Source organism: Lactuca virosa, chromosome 1 (genome assembly GCF_052849685.1).
Source record: "Lactuca virosa cultivar CGN04683 chromosome 1, Lactuca_virosa_CGN04683_v6, whole genome shotgun sequence".
NCBI lineage: Eukaryota > Viridiplantae > Streptophyta > Magnoliopsida > Asterales > Asteraceae > Lactuca > Lactuca virosa.
In genome coordinates this window covers 228,091,378-228,110,121 of record NC_136426.1, presented here as the reverse complement: position 1 = coordinate 228,110,121, position 18,744 = coordinate 228,091,378, and the positions used below count along the sequence as shown (strand labels likewise).

The 18,744-nt window shown below is 37.7% G+C and overlaps 1 protein-coding gene across 2 annotated transcripts; it reads left to right on the top strand.

Annotated features, from left to right (window-relative positions):
• Positions 1-14,797: 14,797 nt before the first annotated feature.
• LOC145165061 (zinc finger (CCCH-type/C3HC4-type RING finger) family protein) lies at positions 14,798-17,989 on the top strand. 2 transcript variants are annotated; one of them, XR_013739887.1, is made up of 8 exons: positions 14,798-14,953; positions 15,371-15,458; positions 15,528-16,285; positions 16,406-16,475; positions 17,121-17,209; positions 17,282-17,339; positions 17,422-17,526; positions 17,672-17,989. XR_013739887.1 is itself a non-coding variant. In XM_079083698.1 (7 exons), the coding sequence occupies exons 1-6, from the start codon at positions 14,928-14,930 to the stop codon at positions 17,316-17,318; spliced, it is 1,068 nt and encodes a 355-aa protein (XP_078939824.1). In that variant the 5' UTR covers positions 14,798-14,927; the 3' UTR covers positions 17,319-17,339; positions 17,672-17,989. The 2 variants fall into 2 exon arrangements, 1 of the variants encoding a protein (XP_078939824.1); XM_079083698.1 differs by lacking the exon at positions 17,422-17,526.
• The last annotated feature ends 755 nt before the right edge of the window (positions 17,990-18,744 follow it).

Below are 18,744 nucleotides of genomic sequence, written 5' to 3'. Positions count from 1 at the left end.
GGTCCAGTTCCTCGGGCATCTCGTTAACCAGGAGGGGATTTTGGTCGACCCGGCCAAAGTTGAGGCCGTTATGCAGTGGGAGATTCTGAAATCTCCCTCCGACATCAGGAGTTTCTTGGGATTAGCAGGGTACTACCGGAGATTTATTCGAGATTTTTCCAAGGTTGCAGTACCCCTCACTCGTCTAACGAGGAAGGGGGTGGATTTCCGGTGGGGCCCTAAGCAGCAGAGGGCGTTTGAGACCCTCCGACAATGTTTGTGTGAGGCGCCAGTGTTGACGCTCCCCGCGGGATTCGAGGATTTTGTGGTATTTTGTGATGCATCCATCACAGGTCTGGGGGCGGTCCTCATGCAGAGGGGACGGGTGATAGCCTATGCATTGCGGCAGCTGAAGTCGCATGAGACGAGATACCCTACGCACGATCTTGAGTTGGGAGCGGTGGTTTTCGCTCTCAAGATTTGGAGGCATTATCTGTACGGGTTTCGATGTACTATATACACAGATCACAAGAGTTTGAGGCATATTATGGATCATCCGAACCTGAATATGAGGCAGCGCAGGTGGCTGGATGTAGTCAAGGACTATGATTGTGAGATTCTTTACCATCCTGGTAAAGCGAATGTGGTTGCGGATGCTTTGAGCCGCAAGTCAGCTGGGTCTTCCACCCCGACAAGGTGTATAAGGATAGCGGTGGATTCCCCGCTTGTGAGCTTGATTAGGGATGCTCAGGTCGAGGGCATGAGACCAGAGAACTGGAAGATGGAGCGGATTAAGGGCGAGAACGCCCGGTTTGTTCAGGATAGCCGCGGATTATTGACCCGACACGGTCGGTTTTGGGTTCCGATGACCGGAGGGATCCGGCAGACAGTGATGGAGGAGGCTCATAAGTCTCACTTTTCTATACACCCGGGGGCCACCAAGATGTATCGGAATTTGAGTTTGAGCTACTGGTGGCCGTGCATGAAGCGAGAAATCGCTGGGTATGTTAAGAGGTGCTTGACCTGTAGGATGGTCAAGGCCGAGCATCAGAGGCCACATGGCAAGCTGCAGCCTCTGGAGATTCCCATGTGGAAATGGGTTTCATTACAAAGTTGCCGAGGACGGTGAAGGGGTTTGATGCTATATGGGTCATCGTGGATCGGTTGACCAAGAGTGCCCATTTCTTGGCCATACGGGAGAGTTCGTCGGCTGAGAAATTGGCTGAAATGTATGTCAGCGAGATTGTCACTCGCCATGGGGTTCCAGATTCTATCGTTTCCGATAGGGATGTCAGGTTTACTTCCCGTTTTTGGCAGAAGTTCCATGAGGAACTGGGTACGCGACTGCATTTTAGTACAACTTTCCATCCGCAGACAGATGGGCAGAGTGAGCGGACCATCCAGACCCTCGAGGATATGTTGAGGGCGTGCGTTATTGATTTTGGTGGGAGTTGGGATTCCCACCTACCGCTTGCAGAGTTCGCCTACAACAACAGCTATCATTCCAGTATTGGCGCCCCGCCTTTCGAGTTGTTGTATGGTCGGAAGTGTAGAACCCCAGTCTGCTGGGGTGAGATTGGGCACAGGGTTATGGGGCGGACAGAGGTAGTTCTGCAGACTACCGAAAAGATACAACAGGTTAGACAGTGTTTGCAGACCGCTCAGAGTCGGCAGAAGAGCTATGCCGACAGACGCCGATCTGAGTTGGAATTTCAGGTGGGTGACATGGTACTCCTGAAAGTCTCACCCTGGAAGGGTGTGATCCGTTTCAGGAAGAGGGGAAAATTGGGTCCCCGTTTTATTGGGCCGTTCAGGATCGTTGCCAGGGTTGGCAAGGTGGCGTATAGGCTGGAGCTTCCGGAAGAGCTTAGCCGGATTCATAGCACGTTCCATGTTTCGCAATTGCGGAGGTGTATCATGGACCAGGAGGCAGTAGTATCAATGGACGACATTCAGGTCGATGAGCGCCTGAATTATGTGGAGAGGCCGGTGGCCATTTCGGAAAGGAAGAAGAAGATCCTTCGGAACAAGGAAATACCTTTGGTGAAGGTGCAGTGGGAACATCGGAGCGGATCCGAGTGGACATGGGAGCCGGAGACGGAGATGCGTGAGCATTACCAGGCATTGTTTATCCCAAGGGACTTCGAGGGCGAAGTCTAGTTCAAGTGGGGGAGAATTGTAACGCCCCGATTCTCAGGTATGGATTAAATAAAAGGTTATTTGGTTTTATGTCCTACTCGACGAGTTGGTTGCCCTACTCGTCGAGTAGCAGCGGGGTGGGATCGCGTGTTTAGTGACCTACTCGCCGAGTCCATGAAGGGACTCGACGAGTAGGAGCTGGCAGATGAAACCCTAAATCCTGGTGTTTTGCACCCTATTTAAAGGAACCTCAGCCTCCTTTGGCCTCTTTACAGTCTTTGAGAGCTCAGTGAAACCCTAATTCGTGTGGTACTCTTCTTGGTGTGATTTAAGCCTTGGAAAGAAGGTTGGCTAGGAGGGAAAAGCTTGAAGAGCAAAGGAGTTGAAGCAAGGAAGGTGTGGGAAGCAGAACTTACCCCAGCTAGCATCTTCTGGAGGTATCAAGTTGCAATCTTTACTTCCCTTTCCTTCTAAATCTCTTTTCTTTTGGTTGAGTTTTAGGGTTTTATGGATTTTGAGTTGATATGGCAAGCTATGGGCCAGATCTAAAGTTGTAACTTCAGATCTGAACCCTCCCTATATACTAGAATCATAAAGTTTCGGGTTTGGGGGTGATGGAGGTCCTCCTTGTGCATGAAACTCCATTAAGAGCTTAGAGTTGCCATTAAGAGCCTTTTTAGTCATGCATACACGTAAAGTTTGCAACTTTATGTGAAAAGCATGCTCTAGAAGCTTGAATCTGTAGTTTGGAGCCATTGCATGGCTTAAATAAGTATGTATGGCTTAAGGACTGAAGGAACTCGGCGAGTCACAAGGTTGACTCGGTGAGTCGTATGAAGATGACCTTGAACTCGACGAGTTGGATGAGCAACTCGGCGAGTCCGATGAAGATTGCCATAGACTCGGCGAGTTGTATGAACAACTCGGCGAGTCGGATGAGTTTTCTCCAGGACATGTATGCGTGTGTGTCCGCCGTGTTGCAAGAGGGAAACTCGACGGGTGGCCTTAGAATTGGATCAAGAATCGGAGGAACTCGACGAGTCACCTCGATGACTCGGCGAGTTGGAAAGTGCTTCAAGGAACTCGGCGAGTAGCCGAGGGTACTCGGCGAGTTAAGGTCAACATGGACTGTTGACCTTGACTGAGGACTTTGACTTTGACCAGGGGTTGACTAGTAGGTTATGGAGTACCTTATAAGGTTAAGGACTTATGGGTATATTGTGCTATGGTAATAGGTGGTGGAGCTTGTGTCAAGTGATTCGAGAGTTGGGATCTATCTACCTAGTCGACATCTGTGAGGTGAGTTATCCTCACTATATCGATAGGGTCTAAGGCACCAAGGACGGCCCTTTTAGTTGTTATCGTTATGGTATGCTATATGTGGATATGATCTGTTAGATCGGAATCAGGATAGACAGTATGTTATGCTCTTATGATCCGTAGGGATTAATATGTTAGTGACATTTAGGTCAGTGCTCTAGTTATGAGTGATTGCCATGTTTGGTGATCAGTGAGATAGATATGTTTGATGATTGTATATGCCAGTATATGTTAGTTATGCGTACATGATTAGTAGCTTGTTGCTTGGGTTGAGGCGGTCCTGCTTTGTGCTGAAGGCCAACACACCCTATGAGCGGTCCGGGGAGACTGTAGGCCCACGTGGCGGTCCAGTCATGCCGAAGGCTCGGTATAGATTCAGTTGGACTGTAGGCCTTGGAAGGCGGTCCAGTCAGGCCGATGGCCCAGTATGCATGTTGATTGATTGATTATTACGGACATGGTATTATCAGTGTGGTATTGGTATTTTGGGGGTAGCTCACTAAGCCCTCGGGCTTACAGTTTTCAGTTTATTGTTTCAGGTACTTCAGGAGTTCATGGCAAGGGGAAGGCATGACCGTACCGCTCCTCATCCTTATGATCTGGCTTTTGGGACACTCTGATTGAATAATGAATTGAAAACACTTTTGTGAACAATTGCTATTTGGTTTTATTTATGCTTGAAAAGTTTAAATTTGGCGTAAAATTTATGGATGTTACAAGAACCCTAAGGGAAGAAGCTATTTTCGAAAAATAACAAGAAGGGTTTAAGAATTACATACCTTTCATTTTTAAAGTAAACAATTGATAATCCTTAGATCTTGATCTTCTTGGAAGCCTAGCACCACAATTGCCGTGCCTCTAATAGAATCACACCCAAGAGCTAGCAAGAAGGAAACTATAGAGAGAGGAGAGAAGGGATGCAATTTTCGGCCAGGGATGGCCAAAAGTAGGAGCTATGAGGTGTTGGATTAGTGTCTAAGTCTATAACTATAATTGGTATATACTTGACCCGACCCGACATGGTCCATTTGGGTTGCATGGCATCGGAACATTTGGGTAGACCTTTTGTGAGAAGAGGATATTTGTGACATATTAATATATTATAAGTTCTAATATATTAATATGAAATCATTTTATTTAATTAGTATTGATCAAGAATTAATTTGGAATTAATTTAGTGATCAAAAGAGACGAATTAAATATATGGGGATTGATTGTGTAAATCATTCATTCTTATATATGTGGGCTTATGATCCATGATTCCTTATGTTGGGTTTAACCCATGTGGTGACCCATGGATACTCCATGGAGGTTAAAACCCATGGAGCATAAGGAATGGGTAAAGTCATGAGTTACATGGTGTAACCCTAATAGCCACACTATATAAAGACCCCATTGGTTGGTGAAATTGGCACTAGTGCATAGACAAAAGAGGGCAAGCCGATTTCTTACATGTATATCCTCTCTCATGGTTATTCCAAATGTTCAAGGTGTTGTGTGAACCATTTGAGGTGTCACACTTGGGGCACTAGGCTCTTGAGCTCCATGGAATCAAGCACCAACAAAGAGGTATGTCATTCTACTAGATTTTATATTACTTGTACTTCATAATATGCTAGTTAGGATAATACCTTGGAAATTGATATTTGCATGTATAATAGAGAAAACATAGATTCAAGGTATTTAGGGTTGCATGTACACTTAGGAGTGTTAGAATGCTCAAAACCCAACAGTGGTATCAGAGCCTAGGCTTGTTTTCTTGTTATACTTGCTAAAATTGCTGAAAAATCGAAGTTTTTTGCTGTCTGAACAGCAGACTCGCCGAGTCCATAAAGGGACTCAACGAGTCCAAGACAAAAAAACATCCAACTCGCCGAGTTGGTTCATGCACTCGACGAGTTGGACCCCCAGACAGCATATCTTCGACTGTTTTGGCTGAAATTGGACTAGGAACATTACCCTAAGTTGTTTTTGAACTTATAAACCTGTTTTTGATGTGGTAATGTTCATGATAATCCAATTTCAAAGATAATTGTCATAATTTCAAGATTTGTATTAGTTTTATGTTCATGCTAATTTCTTGAAGATTTATGATTTGAATTATCTTGTTCTTATGAGTTAGCTTAGATTAATAGAAAAATTATGAGATAATGTGTTTTCAATCCATATTGATCTAAAAGTTATTCATAAAATGTGTTTCTTGTAACTTGTCCTCAAGTTATATGAAAAGTCACATTTATGTTTTTTAAACACTCATAAGATTTCCATAAGTTATGAAAGTGAAGAGTCTCATTTTTAAATGATTTAAAGTCTTCCATAACTTGTCCTCAAGTTATGGAACTTGAAAAGTTTTTCATTAAAAACTACTTTAAGTTATGGAATTGAAAAGTTTTTGAATAGTTTCAATACTTGCCCTCAAGTTTTGGAATTTGTAAAGTTTATCCCTTATGAATACTTTAATTCCAACTCAAACCCTAGAATTTTAAAAGTTTAAAATTCAACCCTTATACTATTATTATAATTTTAATTATATAGAAATGTATAAGATAAATTCAATCTTACCGTTAGTAGGCCTCATTCACGAAGCCGGTCCATAAAGGGGGTATAAGGTTACTGCCTATAAAATGGCAGTTTAATGGGTGTCCACTCTCACCCACCGCTTCCTTGACTGGTGGAGGGTCGTTAGTCGAACGGGTAGGATAAGGACTATAATTCTCCCTTAATTAAAAGTATAATGAAAAATACTAAGTAACTAAACTCTTATAAATTCTCAATCTTAGTTACTTAGGAAAATGTGAAAAGGTGCTAACCCATGAAATTACACTTTGCACCTTTGTTAAGTCGTTAGTGGAGCGTGTGTGGTTAACCGGCACACTAACATGGGACTGACAATGTGTGGCGAAGGGTAACTTAAGTTTATCATAGATTGGTGGAGCGTGTGTGGTTAACCGGCACATCAATTAGGTGATAAATTTGAGGGGTACCAAGTCAATTTGCATGGTTATTCACACCTTGTTTGTGATCCTCGGCATCCCAGTCACAAATTTGAGAGGGCACAATCAAGATTCAAACATGCCATTGAAAGTTCAATGTATCTCAAAAGATCTAGGAGTTTCAAATCCAATTAAAACTTAATTATATTTCGTTTTCATGGTGGAAATTGGTAAATCGTCATTTACCTACCTTCAACTATTTTATAACTTGGATTACGGCATCCCTCTTCCAGTTATAAGTAGGTTGTTGGGTACTAGCCTTAATATTTCATATTGGGTGTTATGTTAAGGACTTTAAATCAACTAAACTTGAATTTCTCCCATTATAGATGTCTAGTTAAGAAAACTATGGTCTTCCCAAATCTTTGGGAACAAGCTTTCCTATTGAAGATGATATCCCACATGGCAATCAAGGTGAAAGATTAATCCCTTTGTTGTGCATTAATGGGACTGGAAATCATGCTTCACTTCCTCCACATTCTCCAATAATTCTCCCTATCCCACAAGTTTCAGGACTTGAAAAGTTCTAAGTCACTCAATCCCTATTGGCAAGCAAAGACTATATGTTCTTACATCTTGGAGGTTAAGTCACATATTGGCAAGCCGGGAGAGTCAGGTGTCGAAGTCTCGAGGTAGCTGGCTGTTGACTTGGTTCTTCAGTCGCTCCCTGATGACAGGTCACGACATGACCCTTAGTAATCTTACCTATTTGCTTGATGCTGCTAAATCAGCAATGATTTGGAGCATTGGTAAAGCAAATTAGATTGGAAGATCTTCTTCCCAAACCTATTTGGACATTGACAATGGTGACATTGGAAGTCCAGAAAAGCTTTCTCTTCACAATAGAAAGGGATTGGCCATGGTCAAGTCATTTGACCAATGGTAAAGAGAAAGGCTAAGTCTGAGACACTCAAGTGTACCATTTCCAAAAGGTCCATATGTTTCTTTTGCCAAAGGAAGGGACATTGGTTGTGAAGCTGCCGAATTTACCTGAAAAGTTCATAAGGATGGTAAAAGTCAAAAAGGTTTGACTTTGCTTTAGGTTAAAGTCCATTATCTAAACTATATGAAGTCTCTTTTGGAGATTCTTAATACATGATTTAATGTAATTACATTTTGATGTTTTGGAAGAATCAAAGGAAGCTTAAAGAAGAGGTGTGCTGATTCTGATCGCGAAGATGGATTTCGATCGCATGGTTCGATGATCAAAATTTTGAGCTGCTGGTTAAGAGTTATGATATGTTGCTTAGGAATAGATAACAACATGTTTTTCACATGTATTTGCATTGTAAGGATAAGTTTTTCCGCAAAGTTTAAAAATAAAAGGAAAAATTTTGATTTTATTTATTTTAAGTATCCTTACAATGACATTTGTGGAAAAATTGTTGTTTATATGTTTCCATTGATAAGCAATATTGGGAAATGGATTTGATTCTTTCATTTGTGGTAGTGTCATAATTTACCAAAGGAAAGATTCTCATCACCCAAGTTTCAGTTGGATAGAAACTTGGAATCATGCAAGTTGTATTGTGTGATGAATGGGAATTTTCATCTTTGGGAAATTAAGACTAAGTCCTTGCTCACATGTATATGTGAGTCAAGTAAAGGACTAAGGGATTGGGTACACTAGGCTGTGCATTGATCAGGTTCACCATAAAGAATGATAAAATTATTCGTCATGATTTACTAAAGTTTAGTAAATATGGTTATGCTTAAAAGTTTAAGTGTAATTCTGAAACATTGGAAAAGGTTTCATTGTATGGCAGAACGGATGAATAAGGCAGAAAGATAAAAGTTTCCCCAATCTGAAGAGATGGGAGAGTACTTGAGTATCTTATTTTATGATTATCTTAGTGATCATGAAACCATATCACAATTGATCCTCTAAGGACACCTTCGTGCATTTGTTTGACTAAGGAGAGGAATCATGAATTGTTGAAATGGTTAAATCAAAAGATAAATCATACTTCGTTCCAAAATCAACTCTTAGAGTCATACTCCAAGATTGTAACTTGAGTGACATAATCTTTAGGAAGTTTATAATACTTGTCAAATGTAGAGTAAGATGTTTCCTATTCTTGTACATTTGAGATTGGTAAGTTGTGATGTTTTGGATAAAACAAAGACCAACTAAGACCAATTGAGTGAAGTGTTTTTCCTTGATAAGAATCCACACTAAGTCTTGAATATTTGTTTTGTCAAGGAATGGTTCTTGACAAAGAGAATCTTATATGTCAAGAGGTCAGTGGGAGTCTTAAAAGATATTGAGATGATTTCAAGATCTAATCAAGAATAAAAACCTGTGGTTTTTCACTAGCACACGAAGTGAGGTTTGTAACTTATCATGTTGACATATTCTTATTTCTATGCCTATTCCAGTTAAAGTTGACTGTGCTTGTGAGTTCTGTAAGTTCTTAATTGTTTGCATGACAACCTGGTAGCGATGGTAGGCCCTTGTGCTGCCGGGTGGCAAGAAAAATGAGATTGGGCAGGTTCAGTCCATATGAGTTTCGATTTGTCACTAACCTTGTCTTGTGATTATGGCTATGACAAATTCACATGGATAGGAACACATACACCATAAAAATCTAAGCGTCATAAGTCTGATTCATGAAAATGATGGTGAGGAAACGCTTTCACTAAGTAGATTTTAAGTAGATAGCAATTGCGATATTTGCATTCTCAAAGTCACGAGTGGAGCGCATGTGGTTAACCGGCACACTAACATGGACTTGTGAGAATGGCAAAAAGGTCTAAACATTATGATTACGGCATCCCTCTTCATAATTGTTTAGACAAACATGTGAGCCATCTAAGGAAAGGTGTATGATTTTGATAAAGTCTTATCAAAGCAATCTTGTATCAGAAATCTGAAATTTGGCAAGAACGTCAATAAAGTATTGATTTCTAGAAGTCCAGTTGATTTCTGAGTACATGTCAAAGCTAGTGGGAACATAAGTGTTGTGCTAGTGGGAGCATGATTATTATGGTTAGTGTTGCAAGTTAGCAATGTTAATTATAGAAAACAAAAGGTTCAATTCGCTTTGAAAAGTTGTTTTGCTATAATTAAGGGAGAGAATTTATACTTCATTCCAATTCTAAAAGCTTAGATTGAGATTTTAATCAACTTTAGTCAAGGATATATATGAATGTTATGTTGGAATGGTTCAACATAAGGAAATTTTGTATATGTTGCATTCTCAAATTTCGATTATGATTACAGCATCCCTCTTCATAGTTCGAATTTTGAGAACATGGCAAATATAAAAAAAATTTATAGCATGAATCGGGTCCCATATGCTTCGGGTATAGGATCGATTGCATGTGCTATAATATTTATCCATTCCAAATTTTCCAAATGCCTAGGGTGTTAAGAGGGAAAAAGGAATAGAACTGGATTTGACTAAAATGATTAAGCAATTGTCGAGGACAATCTGAGGTTCGCCAAAGATTGGTTGCTCATGGACAATTGGAAGTATAGAGATAGGACCATATTAACATATTCTGAAAGGAGGCAACTCTTGTTCAGAAGTGATAGTCAAAGTGGGAATATGGAATTGTCTCCATATGTGGAAGTTATTCTTTGAATCTGTGTAAGATTAGAGAACTTAATGCAAGAAGGGTGTTCAAAGGAATGTACTTTGAATGTGAGACTTCGTTTCCATGGAATTGCTCTCCATTGGAATACTCTGTAATGTCTGGTGACAAGTGTTTGTGACTTTGTGCATAATCATTACAGAGGATCAGTGCATATAAGTTTAAAATCTAACAAATTTCGGTAAATGGAAGGAATTTGAAATTCTTACATTTTTCGATAAGGATTTGGGAGTGTGAAATGAGAATCATTGGAATTATGTTTAATCGATCTATTTCACAAAGTAAGGATCGTAAACAAACATAGTGTGCATACTTTGTGTATGGCATAACTGGTGTTTAGAAAAACATAGTGTACATGCTTGGAGCATGGGACAACTAGTGTTTTTAAATTCAAGTATAAAGTTGATAAAATCGAAACAATGAATAATGAGTAATCAATATGGTGCTTAGATAAAAGGGTTTTTATTTACACTCAAGAGTTTGGGGCCATATAGGATTAATATTATTCTTGTGTTTCAATTTGCATGTTTTGACTTCCAGGATAACTAGGTCGTTCTTCCTGAATGACTAAGTTATTCAAACCATCCACAGTCGATAATACGTTGGAAGTAGGTATTAAGGCAAGACTGTCATGAAGCTGGTTTGTAGATGTCCAAGGCAGTGGATATAGCAAGAGTTGTTGCAGCATTCATGAGTGCTCATAAGTTCTGAGTATTGGATTAAACCCACGCTCATTTGAATCACTTCATGGATTTTATCACGAGTGAATCATGAGACGATAATATCTTATATTCTTCAAACCTAGAGATATGAGTTTTTGACTATGAGTTGGTTATACATTGATTGCATGAAAACGCATTGGTAACTCGATGTTATAAAACCTGCCTTTGTGTATGATTCAACAAGTAGTTAGTACAAGCATATGAGTTAGTAGTTTATCCATTCCTTTTATCCTTAAAGGGATAAAAGCGATATCTGTGGGCCCCTCGATGATTTAGTGATGACACCCCTAAGTGCTTGGCCAAGCCTGGACGGATTTGATTTGTTCAATTAGTCAGTCGTCATAAATCGGAAATCAGGAAACAACAAATGGACGGAGAGAATGATTATAATCCATGTCTCAATCCATATGATATCTAGAATGGAAGAATATATGATCACTTATCTAATGGACGCATCATTGATTTGTTCAGAGTTCGACAGCGGCTTTTAAGAGCTACGATTGCTAGTCGGGTTATGAAGTCGTACTTGCAATAATAGTTATTAGACTTATCCAAGTGGGAGACTGTTGGATTAGTGTCTAAGTTCATAACTATAATTGGTATATACTTGACCCGACCCGACATGGTCCATTTGGGTTGCATGGCATCGGAACATTTGGGTAGACCTTTTGTGAGAAGAGGATATTTGTGACATATTAATATATTATAAGTTCTAATATATTAATACGAAATCATGTTATTTAATTAGTATTGATCAAGAATTAATTTGGAATTAATTTAGTGACCAAAAGAGATAATTAAATATATGGGGATTGATTGTGTAAATCATTCATTCTTATATATGTGGGCTTATGATCCATGATTCCTTATGTTGGGTTTAACCCATGTGGTGACCCATGGATACTCCATGGAGGTTAAAACCCATAGAGCATAAGGAATGGGTAAAGTCATGAGTTACATGGTGTAACCCTAATAGCCACACTATATAAAGACCCCATTGGTTGGTGAAATTGGCACTAGTGCATAGACAAAAGAGGGCAAGCCGATTTCTTACATGTATATCCTCTCTCATGGTTATTCCAAATGTTCATGGTGTTGTGTGAACCATTTGAGGTGTCACACTTGGGGCACTAGGCTCTTGAGCTCCATGGAATCAAACACCAACAAAGAGGTATGTCATTCTACTAGATTTTATATTACTTATACTTCATAATATGCTAGTTAGGATAATACCTTGGAAATTGATATTTGCATGTATAATAGAGAAAACATAGATCCAAGGTATTTAGGCTTGCATGTACACTTAGGAGTGTTAGAATGCTCAAAACCCAACAGGAGGATCCTTAAATAGTCAAGGTTACTTAGCCCCAAAGCTAGGGTTTAAGGGATAACCCTAGGATTCCCCCTGCTTAGGGCCTATGTAAATCCAGAAGCCTTATCCAAGGCCCTTGGACGAATTCATTAGGGTTTCCCCTATGAATTTCGTCCACCTCCTCCAAGGAGGTTCTGAAACATTCCTTCCAACTATTTAATAATTGCATATTAGTCCATATACTTTACAATAAATACAATTAACCCCAAAATTAATTCTAATTAATTTTTGGCTAACTATTAATTAAATATTATGATTTCTAATTAATATATTATCTTCATAACACATTAATAAATCATTTATATTAATTTATTAGTCTTATAATAAATTAATTTCTCCCATTTCATAATTTCCTTGTCCAATTGCTAGGTTTGAGGGCAACCCAAAAGGACTGTGCTGCTATCAATTCAAGTACATACCAATTATAGTTTGAGCTTAGACACCTAATCCAACAATATTCACATAAGTAAGGTAATCACTTATACTCTCTGAACTCACACTTTTTATATAAGTTGATCAATCAGTTGAAATAAGTACACTTTTTGTTATAAAAGTACGTAGAGTCAAAACCTATGGAACTCACCAACTTTATGTTGATGTATCTTCAAAACACATGTATTCTCAGGATTATAAGCAGGTGGAAGAACACACACACTGAAGACCCATGGAACTTCTGATTGTTGCTCTATATTTCATAAATGTTAGGCATGTGTTGTACTTCGATAATGTATTAGTGGACAACGACAAGGTAATCTCTATTTCGATAATAATAGAAGTTTATATTTTCATATTGATTTTGTACCATTCAATATATGTTTAATAAGTTGCACAACCTTACATTTCCGCCATCGGCCTTGGGTGTGACAACAATATTACCAATATTTTTGGTGTGCTAGGGTTTGAACCCTGGACCTTTTATCTGAAATTCCACTCCTCAACCATTGGCTCTCATCACGAGGCTAGTTGAATTTAGTATTTATGTAATGCTAGTTATTTTTTTTAAAGTAAGTCTTCTACATTGTAATTGATAATCTTTTCTGTGAGAGTTATCTTTAAGAATGTGCTCGTAACCTTTGTCTATCCTAGGTTACCTCTTGAGTGTATGAAACTTATTATTAATAAATTGATTGATTTTTTTAGTATCTCTTGATCTTATTTGTATTTCTATTGTTGTTGATTAAGAAGTAAGGGACCAACACACACACATACACACACACAATCTCTCTCTCTCTCTCTCTCTCCCCCCCCCCCCCCCTCTCTCTTTCTCCCGACATATGAACATGATGATGTAAGATCTGTATTTGTAATGTAAACAAAATATTTTTCTCGATTACAAATTTACAAATCCGAGCCTCTCGTCCAATATGACACTTTATTCTCAATTTATTAAAGATGGAAATAATAGGTAAGATTTGGATTTTGTAATGTTAATAACTTCACACAGATAATATGAGGCAATTTTTAAGGGGCCCGAGAATATGTTTTTTCCCCGCATCTGTTAAGATTGAAGTCTGAGTTTTATTATTTTAACTCGAACATTCTTCTTTGAGGATGATGATTCTCTTCATAAATTAATAACCCTTTAGATACTTATTTTATGCTTCCCAACAAGTGGAAAATCTAATCTAGTTATGCTTCCTAACAAGATGCTCAACATAACTCTTTGTAAGTTTCCCTATGTTCTAGAGTATGCTTTAGGCCAGAGGGTTCATCGGGAAGCACTTTATCGTTGCACCATGACATTACATAGAATAAGCGTTGAGGAAAATCAACCCAAGATTATCCGCCCTCGTTTTAACGTTAAGAAACAAGAAGAAAGAAAAAACACCATAAATTAAGATATGCAAGTATGAAGATGAAGAAAATCAACCCAACATTCAAATTAAAGTCAAATCAAATTAATAAGATTAACCTCTATCGATTTTAACCCAGAAACAAAAAGAAAGAATAAAACAAAATCAATATGAATTCGATGAACGAGCAAAATTTTCATTCATTCTTCTTCTTCTTCTTCCACTCTTGATTTTCGGTATCTTTAAGTGTTAGAGATGGATATGTAGATTCTTGATATAAGCTTTGAGGGTGGTCGATGGTAGGATCCTATTTGTGTTTCCTTCGCATCCAACTTTACCAGATTCCATATTTGTTGTCTATAAAAATCGTGAAGTCTTGAAAATTTCATGTCAATGCGTGTTTGTGGTGATTGTCGACGAAGAGAGGTGGTGTTGATTGTTTGTGGTTAACTTGGTGATGTGGCTTGGTTAGGTAGTGGTCAATGGGGGTCGACGAGGAGAGAGAGAGAGAGAGAGAGAGAGAGAGAGAGAGAGAGAGAGAGAGAGAGAGAGAGAGTAGAGCTTTTTGTCTAATTTAATAAGTAATGAATATTAAGACAATTATATAAAAATTATAAAAATAAAGCATAAGGATATAATTGTCTTTTTAGTTTTGACATGAACCAAATCCGCAACCAAACTAAGCGAAAAAGACCGAATCCATAAATTTTCCAAGGTTTAGACCATAAACAAAAAAAATGACAAACCTCAAGGTCCATATTTGCATTTTTGTCTTTTCTTTATTTTTCCAACTCTTGAAAAAAGTCAAAAACAGTGAAAACTAGACATTGACACATAGTCAAAGGTTAATTTTGTAATTAACTCATATTGATTACCTGAAGGTTGCCTTTGAGGGGAGGTTTGTATGTAGAAAGAAATCCTGAATCAAGAAACAACAACTTGTCATCTTCGTTTAACCTAAAAAAAATACGTCCGCCGATGAAGATTGTGGAAAGGTGAAATTTTCTCGATCATGTCTTTGCCGGGAAATCGAACCAGGTATATTCCGATTGTGACTCCTCATGTTCCATCTATCTCAATTTCTGTATGCCCAACAAATTGACGAAATGCACCGTTTGCCCATTTGGGTCCTTCGAGGTTTTGTTTAGGCATACGCACAAGCTCCTTTGTGATTACTATCCTTGATTAGGGTATTCCTTTCAATTCAGTTGAATTTGTATTTCCAATTTTTGTATTCTCATGATGAGCAAGAATTAGAAACTTGACGGTCGGTGTTTCTGTTGTAAACCCTAGATTCCCAAACTATCATCGACGGAAACAATGATAGCATATAAAGAATTTCTTCTATCCATCTTCTAATTGCTAGCTTAATGAATTTCTGGCTTCATTAGGAGCGATTATAAGGCCTATTCAAGGCTTAGTATCTGCTTCATCTCTTCATCTTCTAATTTGCAGGGTGCTTTGCAAGTTCTTTGCCCATGGAGCATGCTTGAAAGGGGAGCATTGCGAGTTCTCACATGACTGGAAGGACCCGGCTAATAACGTAAGGTTTCTAATATCATTTCCAATAGACTTTGTTCCTTAAACACTCATGGTGGTTTTGTTACAACAGGTGTGCACATTTTATCAAAAAGGAGCTTGTGCATATGGTATCCGTTGCAGATATGACCATGTTAAAGTTCCTCAACGTCAAGCTTCTGCATCTTCATCCACATACCCTTTTCAATATGCTGTTCCAGAATCTATTACTGCATCTTCAACTCCTGGAACTGCATCCCCCATTGCTGTTATCGGAGAGCTTTCAGCTTACACATCTGCAAAACCTACATGGGCTGAAGGTTCTGGACAGAATGATTTGATAAGTGATGTTATAGGGCAATCAAGAAGTACAAATCCAGCTGATATTGTAATGTGTTCATTTGCTGCTGCTGGTAATTGTCCTCGTGGAGAAACTTGCCCTCATCTCCATGGGGATTTATGTCCAACATGCAGAAAACAATGTTTGCATCCTTTCAGAGCAGATGAAAGGGAAGAACATAAAATGGGATGTGAAAAGAAGCATAAGCATCTTGAGGCGTTGAAACACAGTCAAGAAATAGAATGCAGTGTTTGCCTTGAACGTGTACTTTCAAAACCAACAGCAGCTGAAAGAAAGTTTGGGCTGTTATCAGAATGTGATCATCCCTTTTGTATATCATGTATCAGGAATTGGCGAAGTAGTTCTCCAACATCTGGAATGGATGTGAATTCTGCTTTGAGGTCTTGCCCTATTTGTAGGAAGCTTTCATATTTTGTCATTCCTAGTGTCATTTGGTATGCAACTAAAGACGAAAAGCAGGAAATTGTAGATAGCTACAAAGCAAGACTCAGGTATATATATATATATATATATATATATATATATATATACTTTTCTTTTCTTTTTCATATTAAACACATCTATCATGATAATGAAAGAAACATGAAAGTTAATTCCTCCTCCTCTTGCAGGTCTATTGACTGCAGACACTTTGACTTTGGAAATGGGACGTGCCCATTTGGAACCAGTTGTTTTTACAAGGTAATTGAAGATTTTAATTGTTGATATTTAGTTTTATGTGTTACTACTTTGTGCACTACAAGTCTTTACTATGTTCAAATGTCTCATCACTTACAGTTGAAAAAAGAGATTACTTGATGCTTTTTTTTTAAAAAAAAAAAAAAAAAACAAACATTCACTGTTGAGCCTGCGATTTGATACATTTATAGAAAGAAGACTAACTTTAAAAAGCTTGAAATCTTGCCAGGAAATTTAAAACACTCAATGGACTAAAGATCTTAAAAAACCCGTAAGAACTTTGACTTAACATATCTTTCAACAAATCCTCCCTTGAACTAATTGCCTTTAGTTCAGTTAGAAACTATGTTTTTTGATTTTCTGAATCTTTTAAATTTTATGTTTGATTTAGGTAATTGTTATATATCCTAATCAATTTCATGTGTAAGGTTTATGGAAAGAAGCTTATCTTCTTCTCCTATAAGTATATTTATGTTTTCTATGTTTTTAAGCAGTTAAAAATGATAGAATGTTCTTTATTTCAATATATTTCAAGCATTTAATCAATTAAAAAACGATAGAAAGCTTTTTTATTTAAGTTTGTTTAATAGAAAATAAATCAATGGTTTACAATATGAAAGTACATTGCTAATTTTTGCATATCACCAGCATGCGTATCGTGATGGGCGTCTAGAAGACGTGGTTTTGCGTCATCTTGGGGCTGAAGATGGACAGACAGTCATTGCTAAAGATATCAGGTTTCTCTCTCTCTCTCTCTCTCTTTTAAAAAAAAAAAAAATACAAATATTAATAATCTATCTCAAAAACAGGCTGTCAGACTTCCTCAACCGTATGCGCATAAGATGAACAACCATGTTTAGCTTCCAGGTTAGCTTTTTCCTACAATACAATAATAGCATCCAAGTTTCGTTCAAATTTAAACTTTTGGGACCCACATTTGGTCTTATAGTGTGCAGGATATTTGGTGTAGCTAGCTAGGTATTCCCCATCATAAAACAACACTTCCATCTTTAGATGTTTCATTGTGGCCCACATATATATATATATACTCAAGGTACCAACTTTTTTAATTATTTAAGTTTCAATTCCAATGTGGGCCACTAACTGTATCTGATTTACATCTGACATTGTATCTGATTTACATCTGACATGACTGTGAGTGATGTGATTATGATGTTTGTTTGTGTGATGGTAATCAGATGGTTGATTGGTTGCGAATGATAAAGGGGATGCTTAAAAAGGGTATTGAAGAATAACTTGCAGCTGATATATAATATATAATATATATTTTTTGAGGATAAATTAAAGGAAGTGTATGTTGAATTAAGGGAATGGTCAAGTGATAAATGATTTTTTTTTTTTTTTGAAAAAAAAAAATCAAAAACTTGTATGGAACATAAAGTGAAGTTGACCTGCCCTGCCCAATTTGTAAGTTTGGGGATTGTACATGCTTTTGGTTTGTATTTTGTTCTTGTTTAACTCTTTTTTTGTCAATAATTGGGGAAACTTTGGAGTAAGCTTTTGTGTATACAAATCATAAGTTTTGTGATCACTAAAGCCTATTAATTTCCATATATCTTTGGTAAATCCTATTAATTTCCATACATCGACTTCTCTGAATGAAATGAACATAACTTTTATAGCTTTGTTTTCAATGATGAGTCTTCGTCCCATCTTTTTCATGTGGCCAAAAAATATTAACTTTAGATTTAGACATTTAGTCAATGCAGTACAACCTTACAAACGAGATCTAATGCTCAAAACTAAAGGTAAACAAAGGCCGGTTAAAACCAGTTTTTGTTTTTAAAAAACCGGTTTGGTATTTTACTGTATTTTTTCTATTTGGTTTCGGTTAAAATCTAACTGTTTTGGTTGGTTTCTTTTGAAGTGAAAGTGAGTGAAAACGGTTCTTTTTGGTTAAAAATTGGTTTGGTTACAAAAACATGGGGTAAAAAACCGGTTTGCAATTTTTTTAAAAACATATATGAAACCGATAGTTTGGTTTTAGCTGAACCGGTTGTGGAAAAAATTGGTCTGGTTCAGTTGGACCGGTTAAAATAAAAGGTTCATTTGTGCACCTCTACTCAAAACAAGTCATTTATATTTAAACAATGAATTATATTTTGATGGACTTTAGAGACAATGAGAGGGTGTTTGGGATTTTAAGTTCAAAAGATTTTTTTTTTTTTTTTTGGAAAAGAACTTTTTAGCTTTTAAGGGGACACAACTCAACAGTCAATTTTAAAAAGTGTTTGTCTAATATTTCTTGATT